The 23,565-nt window shown below is 48.2% G+C and overlaps 1 protein-coding gene across 2 annotated transcripts; it reads left to right on the top strand.

Moving 5' to 3' along the window:
- The first annotated feature begins 104 nt into the window (after positions 1–104).
- On the top strand, positions 105–23,565 carry AARS2 (alanyl-tRNA synthetase 2, mitochondrial). Of its 2 annotated transcripts, XM_026123017.2 has the most exons (22): positions 105–505; positions 901–1,089; positions 1,801–1,946; positions 2,771–2,965; positions 3,499–3,643; positions 4,089–4,234; positions 4,549–4,657; positions 5,272–5,310; positions 6,101–6,212; positions 6,762–6,889; positions 7,618–7,768; positions 9,915–10,084; positions 11,095–11,208; positions 11,623–11,763; positions 12,423–12,560; positions 12,972–13,081; positions 19,232–19,340; positions 20,733–20,855; positions 21,292–21,402; positions 22,278–22,361; positions 22,483–22,593; positions 22,996–23,565. In XM_026123017.2, the coding sequence occupies exons 1-22, from the start codon at positions 200–202 to the stop codon at positions 23,158–23,160; spliced, it is 3,042 nt and encodes a 1,013-aa protein (XP_025978802.1). In that variant the 5' UTR covers positions 105–199; the 3' UTR covers positions 23,161–23,565. The 2 variants fall into 2 exon arrangements, with proteins under 2 accessions (XP_025978802.1, XP_064365595.1); XM_064509525.1 differs by lacking the exon at positions 21,292–21,402.

Here is a 23,565-nt window from a genome sequence, read left to right as displayed (position 1 = left end):
TGGAGGCCTGGCGCCGTTGGTCTGTCGGACTCCCGGTCCCGCAGAGCGCCCCACAGGCTTGGGAGCGGGAGTCCCTACAATCGAGGGTTTTCGAGGCCCGGGCGGCGATCCCGAGCCGCTCCCGCCGTTCACACACTGAGCAGAGCCGGGAAGCCGCCGGGCGCAGCTGCGGCCCTCCTCGATCCCATCGGCCCCTGCAATGTGCGCTGTCCCCGCCCGTTCCGCCCCCCTCGCTGCCCATCCTGAAGCCGCCCTCGTCCTCCTGCCGCCCTCGGCCGAGATGGCGGCGGCCGGGCGGCTGCGGCGTCGCCTGCAGCTAGCCGTGCCCCGGTGCTGGGACTGCAGCCCCCGCCGCTGGGGCAGCGGCGTCTCGGCGGCGGGGCGGGTCCGCGCCGCCTTCCTCCGCTTCTTCCAGGAGCGCCACGGCCACCGCTGCCTGCCCTCGGCCCCCGTGCGGCCCCGCGGGGACCCGCGCCTCCTTTTCGTCAACGCGGGCATGAACCAGGTGCTCCCCCCCTGCGCCCCGCGGACCGGTTGCGAGGGCGATGCGGCCCCTCGGCTCTGCGCACTGCCGGCGCTCGGCCCGGGGCCTGTGTCTGACAGGGGGTTCTGGCTGTCCCCTGGCTGGGGTCCTCACCGGCGGGTCCCCTGGGCGGGCTTCCCGGGAACTGCGCTTTCTTGGAGGAATGCGGTTTATCTTTAGCAGGAAGGCCCTTTTCGCAGAGGTCTCCTGTGGCATGATCAGCTCCTGTATGTCCTTGTCACCTCACACCCTTTCCATCTCCTCATGCATCTCTTCTACTTGTAGTTCCTTGTCTGTATTTCAGGAGCCCCAGTCATAAGCCTGCTGTGTTGGGCAGTATCTAGAAACAGGAGATGTCTCTCTGTCTTGATTTCTAGTTTAAGCCCATTTTCCTGGGCACGGTGCATCCCCGGAGCAAGCTAGCACAGTACAAGCGGGTGGTGAACAGCCAGAAGTGCGTGCGTGCTGGAGGGAAGCACAATGACTTGGAGGATGTGGGCCGAGATACTTACCATCACACCTTCTTTGAGATGCTGGGGAACTGGTCCTTTGGAGATTACTTTAAGGTGAGGCGAACCCTCTCCATTCTCCAGTCCTCTCCAAGTCCCAACCTCTCCGGGGAGAGATACAGCTTTTCTTTTACAGCATCATGTCTGTGCTGGAGCACCATAGAGGTATCTGCACAAGGCTTTGGCGAGCTCTGAATTCCTTGTTGGAAGCTCTGTGGCCTGAAGCAGAGGTAGTCAGTTGGTGTGCTGAATCACTAAATGTGCCCTGCAGAGAACTTATTTCTCTCAAAGTGCTCAAACTTTCCAAAGCCGCCACACATATACGAACCAAAGCTCCCAGTGCAAGCACCAGTGTTGACCATTTCATATGGATGAAAAATGTTTTCCAGTTCATTTTGTGCTTGTTATTAGAAAGTTTGAAAAGGAGGGAAAGATAAAGAATGCTAGTTGTTTTGCTAGTAAATGCATTTCTTCCCGGAAGAGAAAATAATCCATGCGACTCTGCTGGTAAACAGGTGGGTGTAGACCATGCTGTGATTCTGAAGGTCTCCCAAGGATTTAGGAAGGTCACAGTTTTCCACAGCTATTTGAAGAACTGTCTCATTGGCCTGACCCCGGTCATGCTCCCTGGCATGTGTCTTAAAATTGCCAAGGGACAGAAAAACTCAAATTAGTTTCTTTGGTATCTGACTCCCATTGTAAAGAACCTTCATGTCTCTTTTCATGCCCTGGATTATTGTGCTTCCTCTGTGTTCCCTGCCTACTCAGGAGGAAGCATGTAGCATGGCCTGGGAGCTCTTGACAGAGGTCTACGAGATCCCCAAAGATCGTCTGTATGTCACCTATTTTGGTGGAGACTCTTCGCTGGGGCTGAACGCAGATGAGGAGTGCAGGGACATATGGCTCTGCCTGGGGTAAGCTGTGTTAGAGAAGAGGTTCTGAGGAGCAAGCACTGATGCTTCAGTCTTCATAGTTTCTCATTTGCTCTTCAGTTCATGGGAATCAGATGTAGGCACCAAAAATTGAGCTTTAAACTCATTTGATTTCTGCTTTGTTTGGGCTGCTAAAAGTCAGCTGAACTCTGAGCACTCTGGTGCACTTCATCTTTAAGCTGTTGTTCAGATGCAGTCAGCCAGAGGGGCTGCGTACCTAAGGCTGTCTGACCTGGATGAAGTGAGATGGTGATCTCTGTTCTGTGCGCAGTAATGCTACTCCCACTATCCTCTTTTTCTTTGTGTGATCCTTTTACATCCTCTCCATCGTGAGCTGTGGAGGTTGCATTCTCTTCTGAAAGCTAGCAATGGCCACCTCAGCATGAGGATGAAGCCACTGCAGAAAGCACTGATGTACTTTGGGAGCTTGTTCCAGGCTGTATGTGGACTTTGGGCCGAAGGCTGTTAGTTCTATGCCATGTTGGTGTCCAGCTCTGCTGGAATAACCTCCCAAGAGAGAAGTGGCTCCACAGACCCAAGAGAGAGCAAGTCATCCATCAGCAGGAGCCAGACTGAGCTTGCTAGCCATGCTGAGCAGTGAGTAGGATCTGTCTGGTTTGGTCCCGCTTATCTCTGCTAAGGAGGTTAATTTCTTGTGAACAGAAGCACGTGAATCCTGATGTGTTTGCATACTGAGTTTGTAGTAGTCGGAAAGGATCCTGTCTCCAACTTTCCCTGTAATCTAGGCTAGTCTGTATTTTGTGTGTGTACCTGAGTCCTGTCATCCCTGTTGTTTGCCTTTCCAGGGTGCCTGCCAGCCACGTGCTTCCTTTCCCATTGAAGGACAACTTCTGGGAGATGGGAGACACAGGTCCCTGTGGTCCCTGCACAGAGATCCACTATGACCACGTGGGTGGTGGCAGAAATGCTGCAGCCCTGGTGAATCAGGGCAGCCCCGATGTAGTGGAGATCTGGAACCTGGTCTTCATGCAGTATAGCAGGTACTAGGCATCCAGCCCAAGCCCCAGAGCCTTTGCCTCCTCTGACATCAAAACTGTAGTCATTTTCTCAGAAATCTCACTGCTTTCCAGGAGATGGCAATACAGGATCAAAGGGGAAGCAGTGGAGATGTGTTCACTGTGGCCCCCCTTTGCCAAGTTTTTCCTGTCCTTCCTCAACCTATGCTGCCTCTTTTCCTCCACTGCTGCATCCCAGATGTTCCTTTAGGTCTGCAGCAGCACAGAAAAACTTCTAGAAGGAGGAGAAGGGCTTAGGCCCTTGTTTAGGGCAGGCCTTTTTCTGTACTTTACAGTATGTTGTGACTACCTGATGGTCAGAGCCTGACCACCTAGCAGTGCCACCCCAGGCTGCTGTTAGTCCTGTCCCTGAAAGTCCTTCTTTTGGGTCACCCACCCCAGGACTATTTCCACCCCCGTCACTCTCCTATCCTCTGTGACTCTCCCACTCCTGTTCTTTGGCCCTGGACTGACCCCTGCTTCTCTTTTGCCTTTTATTTTTTCTGGCATGCTAACAGAGAGGTGGAGGGAAACTTACTTCCCTTGCCCCAGCACCATGTGGATACAGGAATGGGCTTGGAAAGGCTGGTGACAGTTCTGCAGAACAAGCGCTCCAACTATGACACAGATCTCTTCACTCCCATCCTGGATGCCATTCACAAGGTGATGATGCTCCTGCTCAGAGTCGCAGCTAAACCAAAGCCCCATGAATGCAGACTGCTTGACTGGTACCATAATACAGCCTTCTCTACACACATTACTGTACAGTATTTTAAAACAAGAGGTATGTCCAGGCAGGCCCACAGCAGCATTCTAGAGAAGCTGGGGAAAATTCCAGGTTGGGAATCCACTGGGATAACAGCACTGTTGATCCATGTTTCTCCCAGGGTCTGTTAAGTACCTCAGGGTCAGGGCATTGGTTGACATCTCTTAGGCACACAAGTCTTGGTCTGTAATGTTCTGAAAAGGTTTTTTGAGTACATCTTATATCATAGGGTTCAGAGCCAGTTGACAAGCATGAAATAAAGTGTGTAGCTGGCTGTCTTACATTGCAGCTTTTCTACAGCCATTCACCACTGCTAATCTGTTTCCTTGCTTTCTCTTCCAGGGCTGTGGGGGGCCCAGATACGAAGGTCTGGTCGGGGAGGCTGACATTGGGGCTGTGAATATGGCCTACCGTGTGGTTGCAGATCACGTGCGTACCTTGTGCGTGTGCATCACTGATGGCATCTACCCAGGCCTGTCTGGAGCAGAGTAAGGACATGCGGAAACAGCACAGGGTGAATGGAGTTAGATCCAGAAGGGAAAGGGAATGTGAGCAGCTGTACAGGAGAGGTTCTGGAGGGGGTCAAAGACAGGGAGTGGGTGAGCTGTGTAGAGACAAGAAGGAGAGGCCCTGGAGGCATTTAAGATCAGCAGGGTCATCCCCAGATAGATGTGAAGTGCAGGATGCAGCTGGCCTATATGGATAGATCAGGCCAGAGAGGAGCTGCATGTGGAGTGTACCGGTTGTGGAAGTGGGGCGGGATGCTCACATGGCTGTCTGGAGAATCTTGCCCTGCTTTCAGGCTGGTGCTGCGCCGGATCCTGCGCAGGGCTGTCCGCTTTTGCTCTGAAGTCCTCCATGCCCCACCTGGGCTCCTGGCCTCCCTGGTGCCTACTGTAGTGGACGTGCTGGTGAGTAAGAACTGCCGCCTTGGAGAGGAAGAGTATCACACAGGACATACTCAACCCCATACGCCTTTCCTGTGCACTGTCAAGGGACAATCTTGGATGGGAAGGCACTCTAGGAGAGTGTCTGTGGTGCTGTGAGTTGCCGCAGTAAAACTCCCTCTTGTATCCTGATCACTTGTGATTGGAGGGAGGGGGTCTAGTGTGACCTGTGACACACTCAGCACAAGTATGTGTGTAAGTGTGTGCGCTATTGTTTCCCAAAGGCAGTGGCTTCCACAGTTGTATTTGGTTAAAGCCACCTGAAATTGGTTCCTGTGATTGCTAACTGCCTTCTAAAAGAATCTGCTTCCTGGCCCTTTGTAAATTGATGTGGTTGCTACAGAGATGCTGTGCAGGGGCTGGGAGGGGAGGGTCACAGGGAGACAGCCAGGAGATGGCAGCTGTAATTCCACATGTGATTCTCCCCCTGTGATGCTGTCCTTGAGGCTGTGCAGTGGTGCTCAGAATACATTCTCACTTGCCTGAGAAACCTGTCTAACGTGTGTGGCATGCTGTGAGATCCCCTGAGGAAGCCGTTGTGGATGTCGTTATCACTAACTGTGAGGCTAACTCCACAGGGGGATGCCTACCCAGAGCTGAGGAAGAACATGGACCAGGTGAGTAGCGTGGAATCCTCTGGAGAGAAACCCCTCTCTTGTCGTCTCTCTTAGACGCTGCTTTTGGAGGCAGGAGTGGGCCCCTCTTTGGGACTTAGCTGGAGGGGTCTGCACTGCCTCCTCCATTGCTGGGTTCTCATGGGTAGGCCGAGATGTGCTGGGCACGTGCGTGTATCGAGCACTGCCTGGGACTGAGAAGTACCTGTGGCAGACTTCCCCGTGTGGGAGCTATATGAGATCCTTACAGTGGCTTCTTGTCCTGGTATAAGAGCTGTTGTTCTGACAAAACTAGGGCAGCTCTTTTGTCGAATGGAAGTACTACCTGTCCTAGCATGGGTACCCTTTGTCCCAAGTGGATTGGAAGTTTAAGGCTAGTCAGGGTAACTAATTTACAGGCTGCTCCGTGCTTGCTTCTGCTGACAGCAACTGTGATGAGCAATTTCTCTGACTGTTCTAGTCTTGCAATTTTAATTGGGTTCCAGGCAAGAATTTCTGACAGGGCACTTTAGTCAGCATCCAGCTTCCCTCAGGTAGATGGTCAATATTTCCTTAACAGGAAGGGTGATAGGGTGACAGAAGATACAATGAGTTTAGCACTGTCTTATAATGCATCAGAACCATATTGTGATGGATACTTACAGAACAAAAAGGCTGGTTCAAGTAGACACAGCACCTGTTAGACACCCACTCAGCTGCTTTGAGCTCAGCTTAGCAAGTAGCCTAGTGATGTAAGGGGTGAGTTGAGGAGATCTCTGAGGTGTTATGGCTAACCCTTCTGTTCCTTGAGGAGATTGCGGATATCATCAATGAGAACGAGGCTGCTTTTCTGTCCTCCCTTGAGCGTGGGAGGCGCATCATCGAGCGGACAGTGCAGCAGATGGAGCCCTGCACAGATTTCCCAGGTGAGTCTCCTTCTTCTGCCTGGCTGTACTTGAAGATGGTTTGATTCAGGTCCGTACAGGCATTGCAGTCAAAACTCTGGTGGATGTCTCCCTGCCTCCCCAACATGTTTTCAATGATGTTCCAGTAGCAAACGTTCTTCCAGTCTCCTAATTGATTGTTTCCAAGTACTTTGTTCTCACAACCAACTAGGCACCAAAAAGCTAGAAACATCCCTCGCTGCTTTATTTACTGATTAACTGGCTCCTCGCAAGTACAGAGCTGAAAGAAGTAGCTCAGGACCCAGCCAGAGCAGCTGCTTATCCAGATGTGCTGCACTGAATTTTAGCAGAGGTGGGGCAGTGCTGCGCCATTGAGTGTGGTGCACGCAGTCCCATGCAAGAGGGACTGCATGGCTCCTCTTCCCTTCCCCATTACCAGTGCAGTTGTGCATAGCACAGGTGAACCTGGTTATCAGGGCATATAGCAGATTGGTCCCATCTGAACAGCTCTGGAGATGCCTTTGCTTTCAATAACCACACAGAGTTCATGTGCTCCTTTCTGTCCTGCAGCTGAAGTAGCCTGGTCTCTATATGGGAATTTGGGGTTCCCTCTGGATTTGATTGACTTGATGCTTGAAGAAAAGGGGATGCGTTTGGATTCAGCTGCTTTTAATGAACTTGCTCTGGAAGATGCCAAGGTAAGAGGGACGCTGTGCTCATCAGAGTGATTTGGAGCCTGCCCTCTGTCCTGTGGGCAAAGTGGCAGAATTCCTGTCACTGCTGGGGCTCCTCAGATGCACCCCGGAGCCAGGGCACCCTTTCCCTGAAGTGGAAGTGGGTTGATATCAACGTTTGGAACACACTGCTTTCACTTTTGGGCTTGGTGCTGAAAGCATTTGCTGGTGATTCCTTCACAGATCTTAGAAGTGTGTTACAGTTTTTACTGTTGCTGGAGTGGGGATTTATCACAGAACGGTATTGGTTGGGAGAAGCCTCTGGCAGTTATCAGCTCCCCACTCAAAGCAGGGCCAGCTTAGATAGCTAAAACAGCAAGTGGTTTATCAAGAGTTAATGTACTCCACTCAGTCTCTTTAGTGCTGGGAGACTCACACTGGCAGACCCTGTTGAGTGGTCAGATCAAGACCTTGTTGTCCTGGAAGTTTCAGAGATATATAGCAAGCAGTGCAGGGAGGGTTGGTTGTGTTAGCAGTTGCTTATGGCATGCCTTAAGGCTAGCACAGGGTGGCATTTGAGTGCTTGTGGGTTGGAGGGAATGGGGTTGGGTTAACAGTAGCCTGCAGCAGCACAAATATAAATGAACCTTATCCAGGAAGGTGGAAGGAGTTTTTAGCCTCAAAGCTCCAGCTATTGGTTTGGATGCCCCTAAGATACTGCTCATCTTAACTGTGCCTTTGCTCTGATGTAGCGGAAGGCTCATGGCCTGCAGGCAGGACAGCTGGAGGGTGCAGATGTGCATCTTGATGTGCACTCACTAGCTCAGCTGCAGAGCAACAACGTGCCTGTTACTGACGACTCACCAAAATACGCCTACACGCTTGGGCAGCATGGGCAATATGGTAAGTGGCTGGTCCCATCCATAGGGCAAGCTCTGCCTTAGGGCACTGGATGAGACTCCCAAGAGACTGCTTTTACTTCCTAACCTCATGCCTGCAGGAGGGCATGTGCCCTGTGTGCTGGTGGTATGCCCCCAAGAAGGCCCTGGGCTGGTGGTGAAGCTGTGAGCTCTGAGTTGGTGTTACTGTGCAATCCTGAACAGTGCACTGTTGATTTCTGCTGGAGATGATTGCCCAGCCTGTCCCTGACAATCAGGAGTGTGAGTGCTAGGGAGAATGAAGAGGCTGCTGAGGGTTTGGGTAGTTGTCTAAGGCCTTGCACTTGCTATTTCTCTGGCAGGCCAGTAGATGCCAGTGCAGGTTTTTTATCATTTAGGGTAATGGTTATTGATGCTCTAGGAAAAGTATAAAGCTAAACCACAGAGAGTAAGAGGTAGTGTGGCTGTCACAAACAATTAGAGATAGCTGCATACAGCCAGCTCTCCTTTACCCAGCGTGCTGGTGACAACCCACATTAAGCAGAAAGTGAGGTAGCTCAAACTGTATATATTACAACAAGAGCATAATGGAAAAAAAAAGTCCAGCAGTGACATTGGCTGAAATTTGCAAGCTAGCACTGTTTCCCCTGTTAAGTCATTGAATCATAGAATAATTCACGTTGGAGGGGATCTCTGGATATTTGTTTTCCTGCTCAAAGGAGCATCAGCCTCCCAGTCAGATCAGGTTGCTCAGGGCTTTGTCCAGTTAAGTTTTTTGTTCCTCCAAGAATGGAGATCCCACAGCCTTTCTGGGCCCTGTTCCAGCTCTTTATTACTGTTACTGTGAAAAGTTTTTTGCTTGTGTCCAGCATAATTTCCTGTGTGAGGACTTGGCTCTATTGCCCATCATCCTTTTGCTGTGCATCTCTGAGAGAGTCTGGGTCCAATTTCTCTATATTTTCCCACTAACATTGCTAAGATCTTTCCTTTGCTTTCTCTTCTTCAGGCTGATCAAACCTTGTTCTCTCGGTCTCTCCTTGTATGTCATGTGCTCCAGCCTCCTGACCATCTTGGTGGCTGTCTGCTAGATTTACTCCTGTATTTCAATGTCTTTCTTTGTCTCTCTTGTACTGGAGAACCAAAAACTGCCCAGTACTGCAGCATCACAAATGGCAAACAGAGGGGTGTAATCACTTTCCTTGACCTCCTGGCTACACTTTTATTCATACAGTCCAGTATGCAGTCAGCATTCCTTGCTGCAAAGCCACCCTGTTGACTCGTGTTCAACTTGTTCCTGAGGACCCCCAGGTCCATTTCTGCAAAGCTGCTTTTGATCCAGTTGGCATCCATGAAGCCTTTGTTGAACATCACATGGTTTCTCTCAGTCTGTTTCTGTAGGCTGTTGAGATCTCTCTGAAAGGCAGCTCTGCTCTCCAGCCTATCAACCTATCTCCACCAGTTTGTTGACATCCACAGACAGGAGGAGGGTGCATCCCATCCTGTCATGGATAGTCATTAATGAAGATGTTAAACAGTGTTGCCCCAATATCAGCAGCTTCTGAGTTAGCTCTACTGGTAACTGAATATCAGTTGAACTTTGAACCATTGAGCACTTCCAAGTCTTTGAGCCCAGTTATCCAGCCAATTATTTGGCCGCCTTAGGAGTGATCCACCTGCCCAGTTCATATTTCCCCAATTTGGCTATAAGGATACTGCAGGCGGGTGTGTCAAAACCTTGCTAAGTCAAGGAAGGTGACATCCCTTGTCTTCCCTTGTTTACCAAGCCAGTCGTCTCATTGCAGAAGGGAGTCAAGGTGGCCAAGCATGCAGCGTAGCACCATGCAGACATGTCTGTGCTGCATCTTTCTGAAGTGGGCTCGTGTGGAGCCAGATTGGGCATCCCTGCTTTGGCAGCCTGGTTAACTGCTACCCAGCAGGTCTGTCCCTGGGTAAGCAAGAGATGACTGTTCTATTTTGGGACTTGATTCCAAATAATAGATCCTTTGTCCTTTCTGCTGATAGATATGCCTGTCCTACCACGGCAAAGGAAAGTGCTGGCTTTCAGTAGGCAGGATACTGGCAGGGTTGGCACATGGAAGTGGTGCCTCCCTTCTTGTTGTGATCTGATGGGATGCACATGCTAATTGCTGGTATCTTCTCGCCCTCGACAGAGTTCAGCCCATGCCAAGCCACCATCCTGATGCTGTACAGAGATCAGTCTCTCCAGGAGGAGGTTGGGGCAGGACAACACTGTGGTATCATCCTGGATCGGACTAACTTCTATGCAGAGCAGGGTGGGCAAGCCTCTGACCGGGGCTACCTGATGCGCTTGGGACAGCAGGTGAGGCCCTTTGACTAAATCCAAGGTAGCCACGGTTACTGAGGCCAGGTAAACCTTCCCAAATGATGGACTGTTTTGCTGTGTTAACTTGCAAGCTGCAGTGTCCTGGCAATTCCTTTGGCTTTGCCTCAGGGTTGGTGGGGGCAAGGAAAAGCAGCAAAACCTTCTCAGATGTGGATCTGCTTCTCTGGTTGTCTCTCTCAGTCCTTTGCAATTTCTTCTTACTGGAGAAGGCTTGAAAGAGTCTTCTTGGGCCTCCCTTCAATATGTTGCCCTCTTTCCAGCCAGGGTGATAATGCAGAGAGAAGGCAATCAGGGATCAAAAAGTCCACCAGCTGAATAACTTGTATCTGGCCAGTCCTGGAGAACTGCAAGAGGTTCCCAACCTGAGACTTAGTGCAAAAGTTCTTATGCTTCCCAAAAGCATCAAAGAGGACCCCCAGCTTGGCAGCATGTTTCTTCTACCCTGCCAAAGGCAGAGCTTTGACCCTCCTCTAGGAAGTTACATGGGATGCAGTTTTAGCTCCCTCCCACACTCTGTCTCTTGAAAATCACATCTGGGCATTGATGCTGCCTTTTTAACCTTGCAAAATGGAATAGTGCCTTGCTCAGAACTTCTCGCAAGCTGAAGAGGGAAGCAAGTTTCTCTTGCCAGCCCAATGAGGCAAAGTGGTTCCTTCGATACCCAGAACGGGTGCGTTGGCAGTTGCTGTCCATTTTCTCATGGACCAGTATCCCTGTCCAGAAAATTCATTTGCATGGTTGGTGTTGCTGCCCCTGCATTGAAAGCTGGCAGCCCTGACAGGTTGTGCAGTGAGTGGCTGGACACTAGGAATTGCTGAAGCGCTCTGGTTGCATTGACAAGAAGCTTGTCCTTGCTTTTCCCACCCCATCCCTGTCTCTTAGGGACCAGTGGGGGTCGTGTTTCCCAGTGGGGTAATGCAGGCACTAGCACTGCTCTTTGGATGCTCCATGTGTCCTAACTCGCCCTTCTGTGTCTCTTTGTCCAGGACATGCTCTTCCCTGTAGAGTCGGTTCATCTCTGTGGTGGTTATGTGATCCATGAGGTCACTGCTGTGGAAACCCTGCGTGCTGGGGACCAAGTGCAGCTCTTTGTGGATGAGGTGATGGCTCCTTTGGTCTTAACCCTTTTCCGGCCTTGCTTTGAGGGTCTTGTGGTGTTCTGAGTAACCTGGGCACAGCAGTGCTTTGTCCATTGTGCTCCTGAGACTGCTCTTCATTGCAATGTGAGGCGGGACAGAGAGCTCACAAGTATCCCTGTCTATAATCTTCTAGGAGTCTTGGGTCTGTCGCAAGTTATCTGGCCTGCCCTTTGCTGTTTTACAAAGCTGATACCATGGGGAAAGAAGCTAGATGAACTTATGTCACAGGGCAGATCTGTCTACTGGCTGTGCTGCCTATTCTTCTTTGTCAACTCCCATCCCCTCTCATGCAGCCTTTCCCTTACCTCTCCAACCCTGCTCCCCACAGCTGTGGAGACCTTCCTGCACTCACTGCCAACCTATCTGTGCTTTCAGGCCCAGCGGCTGGCCTGCATGACCAACCACACTGCTACTCACTTGCTGAGTTTTGCACTCCGCCACGTCCTGGGAGACAAAACAGAGCAACGAGGGTCCCATGTGACAGCGGAGCGGCTGCGCTTCGACTTCAATACCAAGGTGACCCTGGACTTCTCGTGGGCCATGGCAGAACCAGCATCCTGGGACTGCCCATCTTCTCAGGGATTTTTCTCCACTCACCATAGTTACTCCTTTTAAGACAAGTCAAGTTTCATCTGAGAAATGAAACTTGGTCCTGTAGAGGTGATGGGCTCAGCTTTGTACTGACCTGGCTCTGAGGAGGGCATGTTAAGGGGAAGGATGGGAGCAGAGAGGAAGGGACTTAGTAGGGCTAGTGGACATGGAGCTGACCTGGATAGTGTAAAGGAGATCTCTGATAGACTCACAGCTTGAATATGGTACATGCTGGGATGTGTCTGATATTTGTGCTGGTCATCCAGGTGGGAGGGCTTGGGAATTGAAAGCTGTCAGAGCAGGCTGAGCACTGGCCCTGCTAACCTGTCACTTATGGCAGTATCTGTCTTGAAGAATTTGGTTGATGCTCTTGGGTTAATAATTCTTATTGATATCCCTATTGCAGGGGGGAGTGGGAGGGCCATGATGCTCACAATTCCTTTCTACAGGTAGGGAAGATGAGACACGGAGGATAAGTGGTTTGTCCAAGACGAGTTGCCCAGGGGCCATAGCCCCAGTTCTCCCTCCTTGGTTCTGTGCCTTTCCAGAGACTTCCCCTGAAGGCAGCCAATTTCTTTCCCCAGGGCCCTGTGACCGTGGAGCAGCTTCAGCAAGTGGAACAGGTGGTCCAGGAGGTGATTAAACGAAACGAGGTTGTGCACATGGCTGAGGTCCCTCTCACGCTGGCAAGAAGAGTTCAGGGACTCCGTACTGTGGATGAGGTATGACAGCAGGGCAGGGCATGTCTTTCTGAGCCTTCTCCCACAATAGGAATCATCTGCATCCTAAGAGATGTTGAAGCAACAGGTTTCTGCAAGGGAATTGACTTCTGAAGTTCAGGAGGGGAAATAGGAGGGAGACAAGACTCTCAGGAGCATTGTTGTAATATGTAGATGCTGATGATGCACAGGCTTTCTGCTCATTTCTCTGGATCAAGAGCTTGTAGTGTCACCTGGTTGTTTCTTTCTGCACGCAGTGGTTGTTTGTGGGGGAAAGCAGTGGTGCTGCCCCTGTCTCTTGGGGAGGGCCCAAAATAGGGGTAGAGTGAGGCAGGGACCTGAAGCCATGGGCTTAGTCTTTAAGTGCCTCTGAAGAACTACGTTATTTGCTGCTGATCCTGTCTCCTCTGTCAGGAGTATCCAGATCCAGTAAGGATAGTGTCCCTGGGTGTTCCTGTGGAAAGTGTGCTGATCCACGACTCTGAGGCTGCAATGCACACCTCTGTGGAGCTCTGCTGTGGGACGTAAGTGACTTTCCCTACTTTCAGTCAGAAGGCATGTTTGTGGGTGACTGCATCCTTGTGATTCTCCAGAGTTGCCTCCCACCTTGATCCCAGGACCAAGCTTGCATGAGGATTTCTGTATGCCCTACAGGGCCTATATGCAAGCTGAGGAAGAAGAGTGAGCACTGATGGCTGAGGCAGAGACATTATTCCAAGCTCTAGTTCCTGTTTCTGTGCCACTTGGTTTCCTCACCTGAAAGATTTAGTGGTGATAAGGTAGGCTGGTTTTGAAGCTTTGGAAATTCCAGGATGAAAAAGCATGAGAGAAATGCAAAGCATTATTCCTTGCTTCATTGTCTGAAACCTACCATCGCAGATGAGTGATGCACTTCACTCATAAGAGAGAAGCAGCGATATGTTTTGAGATAAGACAATGATTTAACAAAGTTGAATGGTAAATAAGACAGTGATTTAAGAAGGTTTGATGGCAAGGTACACTCAGTTATTTACCACATGGAGGACAAGGTCAGAGAAAAGTGTCAAGGAGACTTTCCTGTTAAGTCATGAGGTTCATAATGGACCCCCTTGCTTTCTAAACTCCTCAAAGGAGTCTGGATGCAGCTGGATCCAGTCTTTTTTCACTCTTTCCAGATCATAGTGTATCTTTTTTGTATCATGATGAACAGTGATTAGGGGTTTTTTTGTCCATTGTTTTGGATACGTTTCAGCAGTTGACACGGGTCATCATGTTGTAGTAGTTTTTTCACTAAAGTAAGATTCATTCTGATTGGGGTAGGCAATAAACCTTGATTTAATGTAGAATTAGATTGTAACAATTGATAAAACAAAACAGGAGCTGAATAATTAAAGTCACATGCCATAATTTCAGTAAAACGACAAACACAAATGTTTGAATGATTGCTCATATCTACAGTGATGTTATCTACAAATATAAAATCACAGAGGGTTCTCATACAAACACATCCTTTTCCAAGATATACAAGTATAGTTTCAGGGGTTTCGTCAGGATGTATTTCAAAATGACAAATATTTTGTTCACTGTCAAGACAAATGTCTTGGGCTTTGATGGTATTACTTTCACACATAAATCCTTGTTGTCCCCATACAACACATGCATTAGCATCAACAGTTTGCCATTTGTTTCCATTTTGCTGAGCCCACAGTCTATGTTCTAATGGATGGAGTATAGTTCCACTGTGATTTAATCCCAGAGCAATGATGGGTATATTCTGTATACCAAAGCACTGCGTATTGTTAAAACAAAAGCTATTGCCTTATTGTTGATGAGGTCATAAGTAAAATTGACTAAATACCACCAAGATTGGAATTCCTTTTCAAATTTAGTTGCAAATTACCTTTCAAATTTCAGTGGGTAAGGTGTCCTCTTCACTTTCTCTTAAAATTGCTGCTACCATAGATTGCATCTACAGTTGAGCTTGGATACAACCAAAAGCTAGAGAAACATTATCCTGGGCTACACCAAGTGCATTCACGGTTAGTTGGTGGTCTCTTTCATTAATTCTTTCCCATTGAGGCAATATATCAGATAAGAGCCATTGGTTAGTTCCCAATGCTAATAGAAAAGACCTCATTGGATTTGTGCAAATCACTTGTTGTGTTTAGCACTTTGGCATCTATATTATTTAAGACTCTTAATCCTGTTCCTATGAGACCAGTCACATCTCTCCTTGTTCGTTTTGGAGAGGTGAGGGTTCACCCATGCAACCACGCTGACCATCCTGCATAGGACGTACTTGGAAACAGTGAACAGGTCGGTTTAATTATAGAGATATTAATTCTCATCAATAGTTCTACTTGTTTAAGAGACCAGGATGGATTAAATAATACTCATTGTTGGCCTGCATGTTTGATCACATACAGTCCAATTTCAGAAATCTGTGGGGATAGGGTTTTTCCATCCTTTATAATAGCAGAGACATGGATGTACATACCCCTAGTGAGTAGTATGATTGAACCTCCATGCACATTGTATCCGTTTCCTTGCATTTCTCTTTAACATAACATCCATCGAACAACTACCAGCTCTTTTACAATCTTGCCTCTTTTTGTAAAGATTATTTTGATGACTAAGTAAGGACATAATCCCTTTATGGTTTGGGGGTTGTATTTCACATATTATACTTACATTCCCTCCTATCAGATTTAGGTGAGGATTTAGAAATCCCAACTCTGTAAAATTATAGCTCTTGTTAGCAATTGTTATTGTAATGTATTTAGGCCTGAACACAGCATCCTTATTTAAACTCCTCAGTACAACTGGGAGAATAATCACAGTAGGTGCAAATGTCATTGTTAACAAAATCTTCAACAGCAGCAGAATAACACATCCTTTCATCTTGTTGGGTGCTGCAAAACAGGAATTAGAATAGATTTGTCTCAGTGGGGTCATCCAGACAGTTTACCCCATTGAAAAGAAGGAAAAACCCATCATGCACTGATTCTGTGTTTTGCACCACTGCTATTGGGAGCTTATCATCTATATTTTGGTACAGTTTCACATTTTGAGGGAGTGAGACAGTCTGTAAAAGTTCAGCAAGTGCAGCATGAGCAATCGTAGGTGAACGTTTATACCCCTGTGGGAATCTGTTAAAGGTATACTGTATTCCCTCCCAAGTGAAAGCAAACTTCTCTTTATCCTCCTTCTGCAAGGGGATCATAAAGAATATATCTTCCACATCTAGCGCTGCCTTCCATGGGTGTGCAGCTGCTTGCAAAATAGCTGTTAAGCTTGCAATATTTGGTACAGCAGCTGTTAGTGGGGCTGTATTAGCATTCAGATGCTGATAATCAATTGTCAAACACCACCTCCCATCTGGTTTCTGAACTGGCCAGACAGGTGAATTATATGGGGAGTGGATTCTGGAGATAATTTGTCATTTCTCCAAATCAGCTATGACTTCAGAAATTCCATTTTGTGCTGCAGCAGAAACCAGATATTGCAGTACATTAGTAATTTTTGAATCAGGGAGTGCAGGGGCTGCGCAAAGTACACGCACTGTAGCCTCTCTGTTTCCACTGGGTTTGGGGTCGATATTTGAGCTGAAGGACTACACACTGCCATCCGGCAGGTGCCAGGTTTGTCTGCTTAAAACACTGAAACCTAAAATATTTTCATTGTGATCTTTAATTGCAAAGCAAGTAGTTGACATACGCTTCTCGCCCAGGAGCCATAAATTGACTTCGGCACTTTGGCACACAGCACTTGGTCCGTTCACACTGGTAATTTTAACTGTTTGCTGTCCATATTGCACATCCAGCTTCTCAGCATCTTGTTGTGTTAGTATTGAAATTTGTGCTCCCATATCTATTAAAAACTTCACCAGTTGCCGTTGAGGACTGACTGGAATCAAGATATATGAGCCATTATCACCTATCCACTGATAGGCCTCCACTTGCTGGACAGACGGACCCAATTGCCTTCTGGGCATTACTTATTTTTTTGCTTCATACCCTGCAATTCCTCCTAAAGGGGGAGGAAGGGATTGTTGCTCTCTCTAGGAGCTGGCGCTGGAGTAGCCGACATATGCTCCCTCCTTTTGCCCTTATCACATTTCTGGAATGCTTCAATCAGACTCAAGATAATGCCAGTAAGCTGACCTTGAATCGCAGTTCTGGGAATGCCTAGGGCTAATGCTTTCCTCCACAGTTCATTTCTCCGTTCTCGAGATTCTGTTTGCAGGTTTTTAGATTTATTTCCCTTTGATTTAGTTTCTGTTCCTTGTTTCACAGGTCTCACCCTATGATCTCCTCCACAGGGCTTCAGGTTCGGTTTTTCAGCTGTTGGATCGTCTCAGCCCATTTCATGGCTGTGGTTAACAATGCTGTGCGTTAATTCTGCACATGTAGGGAGTTATCACCTCATCTTTCATTGTATTCTGTGTCTCTTTTGATCTCATCCCGTTTTGCAATGAAATAGGGTTTAAAAATTGCCAAGGCTCCTCTAATCAGTGGTTTTAACGTTGCAAAATCTACTGTAGCAGATAGTGGGATATTATGGGGTCCTCGTTCATGCATGGCTTGCATGCAAGCATTTTTTGTGATGGCCATAGAGAGCTCACTTAGAGATGGGGATTATGGAAGGTTCACCTCGCTCCATGGTATCTATTCCCTCAGCCCAATAAGCTGCTCGACTGGTGATAGAATGGAGTATATCTGCCAGGTCAGGTCCTAAATTTAAGAAGACTCCCAGACCCCAATAGCCGTTTGCTTCATCCTCACTCAGCATTATTCGGTCACCACCACTTAGGCAGACCCCACACAAGTATTCAGTTTCACCTGGTTTTCTGCTATATCTGTCTTGCAAATTTATCAATTGTAACAGATCCCAGGGAGTGGATCCCAGGGAGTGGTTCGCATAGTATATTCTGGAGCACCACCCTGAGGTCCCTCAGTTCGTTCTGTTTCAACGATGGATCTAGCTTCATATTCAGGGGGATTTGAAGGGAACAAAGGATCATCTTCTGGCTCACAATTATTGGGATCACCTCAGATCACAGTCTTCAGGGGATACTATTAGCTTCCTAATCTGTACAATGTCAGGGTGTTGGGGAGCCTGCATTTGCATCATCTCAACCTTTTCTCCTAACTTTTGTCTTCTCTGCTTTGACCTGATGAGTGATGCACTTCACTCATAAGAGAGAAGCAGCAATATGTTTTATTGAGATAAGACAGTGATTTAACAAAGTTGAATGGTAAATAAGACAGTGATTTAAGAAGGTTTGATGGCAAGGTACACTCAGTTATTTACTGCATGGAGGACAAGGTCAGAGAAAAGTGTCAAGGAGACTCTCCTGTTGAGTCATGAGGTTCAGAATGGAGCCCCTTGCTTTCTAAAGTCCTCAGAGGAGTCTGGGTGCAGCTGGATCCAGTCTTAGTCCCAGACTTGGTCAACAGTTTTATGTCTAAGGGATTATATATACAATCAATCAGAGATACAGCTAGCAAAGCTTGCAAAGTTTCAGCATGCTGTTAGTCACTTACCAAGGATCTGTTGTGGATAAGGAATCCATCAACCTTGAGGAGTAACCTTGAGCAGCATCCCCACTCAAGAGGAGATTCTGCCATGCAGGAGAGCTCAACAGATTCTGGGCTGCCTCCTATTTATGGGGTAAGATGGTTGACTCATAGTCATATTTGCATACCAGCTGTATTTGGGTGGGCACATGCTTAATTAGCCCCTGGCTATGTGCTGTTTACAGAGAGGTCAGGCTGGGGTTGGGCAGGGAAGGAGCACACACCTCACAGCTACCTGGCATCAGAGGATTCTGGCAGAGTGTAAAAAGGAACATGTGCCCCGTCACACCAAATGGACTTGCAGGGCTTTTTGGGATTGCAGGAGGGCTGAGGACCCAGCAGGAGACTGTGAAACAGTTGATATGAGGACCTGAAATCAGTTTAACTAATTATTTTAATTAATGATCTTAGCTCTTCTCTGCTTTTAGCACTAATGAGAGTAGAAGAAGAGTGAATCAATCTTAAGACAATGCTGGTACAAGAAAAAACAGGAACAAATTGGCCTCAGAGCAGATGTAGCTGGAAATGAGCAAGTTTCTAATCATGAGTACAGTCTTCTTGTGGGAGTAGTGGAACAAGGAACTGCATGAGAGTGGAGATGATCAATTTTAGTGAAGCTGTCTGCAGTCTTTACTTTTGGTAACAGAGGACCTGAGACACTATAGTTTTTTTCATATCCAGTGTTAGATAACCAAGAAGGAAGGTTGTCAGTCATATCTTCTGCCCTGTGACTGGGTTCTGCTGGCCTGACAAAGGAGGGATGGAGTTGGAGAAAAAATGACTTTCTACAAGTTGCAGCAGCAGCTGAGTAGAAGAGAGAAATCCCAATCCATCTCACTGCTGAAGGAAAGAAATGCAAAGCAGAACTTGGCTGTTACGTGCTGTTTGACAGCGGCTTGCTGTGCGGGTAGCACAGCTCCTCTGGACTAGCCTCAACTCTGCTGTCTCTTGCCTGACAGGGTTCCCTCAGGATTTTAGGGCTAGGAAAGAATTGAAGCTATTGTGATTGGGGAGGGGGTGCTGAACCTGGGACACGTCTAAAACGAAAGCAGGTTTCCTGATTTCTGTTCTCTCAGAGAAGCTTGTTTCCTTTCCTGTTCTCTGCCCACTTTGCAGGCATCTGCTACAAACAGGAGCTATGGAGGATCTGGCCATTATCAGTGAGCGTCAGCTGGCTAAAGGAATTAGCCGTGTCATTGCAGTGACAGGGGGACAAGCCAAACAGGTGAGAAAAAAGGACTGAGGTTTTTCCCATATCAAGGTTACACCGGTAGGACCCAACTTTCCAGGTTCCTGCTTAGGCAGTTTGTATCCCCTTCCCCTAGCTGGAGCACTCCTTGCAACGTCTCGTTCAGCTTTCTCCTTTACCCCTGGGTACAGCTCTGCTGCTGTACCTTGCTATTCACCTCCAGTCCTCCCTGCCCTGTACTCCTGGCTCCTTGCCCTTCATTCTTCCCTTCAGACCTGCTTTTCTAAGATGAGAACTTGACACAAAATATCAGGAAGCCTCTGGGCTATAAATTGCAGTCCCCAGGTAGATGTTTAAAGGCATGATCCTTTGTGCCTTGGTTTCACCTTCTGCTTATCACAGTTGGATTTGCCCTTTATTCTGACAGGGCTCTGGCCTCATTCTTACAGCCCTTTTGCTTCTTTCTTTAGTCTTTTTCTCCTGCTAAACTGTGGTCCTGGTCTGGCTGTATCTGTATAAAGAGTAAGCAACCTATTATTGTGTCTGCACGGTCTGTCCTTGAATATCTGGAAGTGTTGGGGACCCCGCAGCTTTGCCTGCTTCTTTTGGGGCTGCAGTCAGAGAAGCGTGACCCACTGACCAATGAAACTGTGGGCTTTGGCCCACCCCAGCAAACATGTTGCCCTTTGTGTGGCTGTCTCCTGCGCCTCTGTGTTCCTCGCAAGGCCGTTCTTGCTGCAGAGGAATGAAAGGCTGCAGGGCACATCTGCCTGCTTTGCTGGAAGTGCTGACCTGAAGAGCCCTCAAGAATATGTAAATCAGATAAGAGAGGGTGCAAGTACAAGGGAGTGATTTGGAGCTAGGCATGTGTATCCTGGCTAGGCAGAGCAGTCCTCTCCATTCTCCACAACTTTTCTTTCACACACTCTGCTCTCCTGGTATAAAATCTCCCAAGACCATCATGGGCACAAAGGTCTGGCAGGAAGGAAGTGCTCCAAAGTGTAAGGGCTATTGTGGAGGAAAAATTGCATTTACTTTTTTATTAATGGGGAGAACAGTCTTGCTTTAGTTTCAAGAGTGCATTTGCTAATGAAATAGAGCACTAATAAGTAAATGGGGCTCCTAACTTTTTCTCATTGAATTACTGATGATTTGATGTGAGATAGATACTGAGTAAACATAACTGCCAGGCAACTTTGTCCATGGGGTGTGGCTGTCTAGCAATGGTTACAAATCTAGAGAGGAACTTTTTATGCTGGCTTCTCTTGGGGACAGTCATTCCTAAAGCCTCTGTTTCTAGGTGTCTTCCTGTTGGATACTGAGCAGTGCTTGAATGGTTATGATCCTGCAGTCTCTCCACTTCCTCCATCCCTGCTCATTCTTTCCACTGCTGCATTTGAAGCATTTTCTGTCTCTCACTCTCTCCAGGCCCGGGAAGTAGGCCAGTGTTTGGCTATGGAAGTGGACTCTGTCTCCATAAGAATGAAGCAGGGGAGCACCTCTATTCCTGAGGTGCAGAACCTCTCCAAAGAAGTGGGCCAGTTGACCAAAGTAAGGATTATGTTCCTGTGCAGAAAGAGCCCAACATGGGATCTATACACTGAGCCACATCCCTTCTTCCCTGCTAAGTTCACATCTCACCATGGTCACTAGCAAGAGGAAGGTACTACCTGCCAGCATCTCTTTGGCCAGAAAGATTTCAACCTGCATCTAGGTGCCTCTGTTACAGATGTTCTACTGCCAGAGGGACCATGGGAGGAAGCAATGGTGGGGAGGGTAACACAGTTAAGAAAGGTTCCTAGGTTTTTCTCCAGGCTTTAGATGCCCTGCTGAAAAGAGAAAGCCACATGCTAGCAGTGGCTAGCCAGATCATGTAGGACTAAAGGAGAGTCTGGGAAGAGGTCAAGCTCCAGTCGGACCTCCCAGAGAACTAGCAGTTTATTTCTAGGTACAGTTTAGTGTCCTTATGCAGCAGATTGTCTTTCAGGTGGTGGCTAGCACTGCAATGCCCCAGTGGCAAAGGAAAGAACTACAGACCATTCTCAAAGCGCTTCAACGAACAGCCAACACAGCCATCAAGAAACTGGAGATGCAGCAGGTATTGTGGCAGCAGCACACTCACTGCAGCTTGCTAATAGCAATATGCAGCTTAAACCAGGGAACCTGGTGTCTCTGTCACACTTCACAGCAACTCAGTCACTACAATCCTGAAGGAAAGCAGGGGAAAACAGCTGTAATCGCACACAGTTTAAGACAGGCCCTGGGTTGGGTTGATTTAACTGGTCTTAACTCACATTGTTTAAAGTGCAATGAATGACTGATGGGCCTTTCAGAACCTGCAAAATCCCCCTGTCTCTCTGCCTGTGAAGATGAAGAGCCCTATATCGGCACTTTTGGCAAACAGGCAGATAAGCATCACTTCCCTGTTTATAGATGGAGAAGATCAGGTGCAATCCTGAGAAAATGGGCTTTACAAGGTCATGCAGTAAGACAGGTCTGCAGGACAGAGCCTTTCTCCCAACTTTGTGGATATTGCTCTGGCTTCCCACTACATTTCTGTGTCTTGCCAATTGATATGATTATCTTTAAATCCCTTTGAGAGTGCTTATTGGTGATTTAGTGTTCTCAGTAAGAACTAGCTTTTCCTTAAAGTAGATGCATCTTGCCTCAGACGCCTGCTTGAGATATATGGCAATGTGTAGGTGCAGGAGAGAGGCCAAAGACTAAATGGGCCACTGTCTATTCCACTTTTGAAAGGGGCTCATCAGAGTTTGCTTTTGAGGAAGGAGGGTTGTACAGGTCTCCATGTGGAGATTTCAGTCTGCAGTTTTACTCTGGCCTCTGCTAACACTTCTCCCCTCTATCCCCCAGAGCAACACTTCCATTCCCTGTGTACATGTTGCATGCACATATCCCCACCCAGCTCACCCTAAGCCACGTGTAGTCCCTCAACTGCTGTGTTTCATCCTCCAGGCTGCAGAGAAGGCACAAAGCCTGCTGGCAAAACATTGCAATCAGCCTGTCATCGTTGATACTGTCCCAGTTGACTCCCCCTCGGTGAGTATCTTTTTGGCCCAGCAGTACTTCAGGTGCTCCATATCGTAAAAAGGAGCTGCTGGGCATGTTTTCTGCTGCACACAGGGTTATGCCTGACCCTTCCTATCCATGCCTCTCCTAGATCCTAATGAAAGTAGTGAACCAGCTATGTGACAAGTCTCCTGGCACGTCAGTCCTGCTGCTCAGCCCTCAGGCTTCTGGTGAGGTCTTCTGTGCATGTCAGGTGTCCAAGGTAAGCACAGCCCTGGCAGAGACATGGGGAACCTGCCTGCAAAGGGGGACCGGGCCCACTTCTCTTTCTTGGAAAGAGAGGTCCCAGTTGAGGTTTTTCCTGGGATTCTTTCAAGTGTTGCTGGTTAATCCTGTAGAGGTGGGACCTGAGATGACCATACTGGGAGCAGACACACTTTCAGTCTCTGCTGGGCGCAGATGTCCCTGGATCCTCCAGGACATGTTTGCCCAAGGGCAGGACACAGCATTAACATGTAAGCTCGGTTTTTGCAGTCCTGCCAGTCATGACTGCCTCATGCAGCAAGGACCCAGGTAGGGTGAGAAGAGAAAGCAGTGGTCTTTCTTCATCTGGGCTGTAGAGTGACTCAAAGTCCAAATGACTTTGCTCTGTGTTTCTCCACAGAATTGCCTCCCCATGTTCTCCGCTGCTGACTGGGCCACGGCTGTCTGCATGCAGATGGAAGGCAAGGCAGGAGGTTCTTGTGTCGTTGCTAAGGGCAGTGGAAATGCCAAAGGCATGCAAGGAGCCCTGACTACTGCACTAGAGTTTGCTCATAGTAAACTCTGAAATACGTGTGATGCATTGGTGGCAGAACAGCTATATGCAATGAACTGCAAGCTACATGGACATTTGATGCAGAGCACACATGGTACTCCACTGAGCTGGAAGGTTTAGCAGCTCCCCTACTGAAAGTTGCTGCGCCACTGCACTGGGGCACTTGGCTTGTGGCCAGCAGGGATCAGCAGAGCACCTGCTCTTTCCTGATCCCACTGACTAAACAATGCTGCCTGTTCTTATCACATGTTGGAATTGAGCCTTGGAAAGGACCAGCTGCCAGAGCAGATCCTACTTCTTCTGAAACAGTGTGGCTCCTGCCATGAGAGCAGCACTGGGAGGCTTCATGAGGACATTGAGAGTTGGCCTAGTGCTGTCCCAAAGCTATTAAAGGGTAGAGAGTGGTCGATTCCCTGA

Source organism: Dromaius novaehollandiae, chromosome 3 (genome assembly GCF_036370855.1).
Source record: "Dromaius novaehollandiae isolate bDroNov1 chromosome 3, bDroNov1.hap1, whole genome shotgun sequence".
Lineage (NCBI taxonomy): Eukaryota > Metazoa > Chordata > Aves > Casuariiformes > Dromaiidae > Dromaius > Dromaius novaehollandiae.
The sequence above is the reverse complement of the archived record's forward strand: the minus strand, read 5'-3'. Positions and strand labels throughout refer to the sequence as shown.

Excerpts from the sequence above, each read along its gene's own strand:
- AARS2 (XM_026123017.2), top strand. The coding sequence starts at position 200 with ATGTGCGCTGTCCCCGCCCGTTCCGCCCCCCTCGCTGCCCATCCTGAA. Across the intron at positions 19,341-20,732 it reads CAGGGGGACAAGCCAAACAG|GCCCGGGAAGTAGGCCAGTG; the intron begins GTGAGAAAAAAG and ends CACTCTCTCCAG. Across the intron at positions 22,594-22,995 it reads GTGCATGTCAGGTGTCCAAG|AATTGCCTCCCCATGTTCTC; the intron begins GTAAGCACAGCC and ends GTTTCTCCACAG.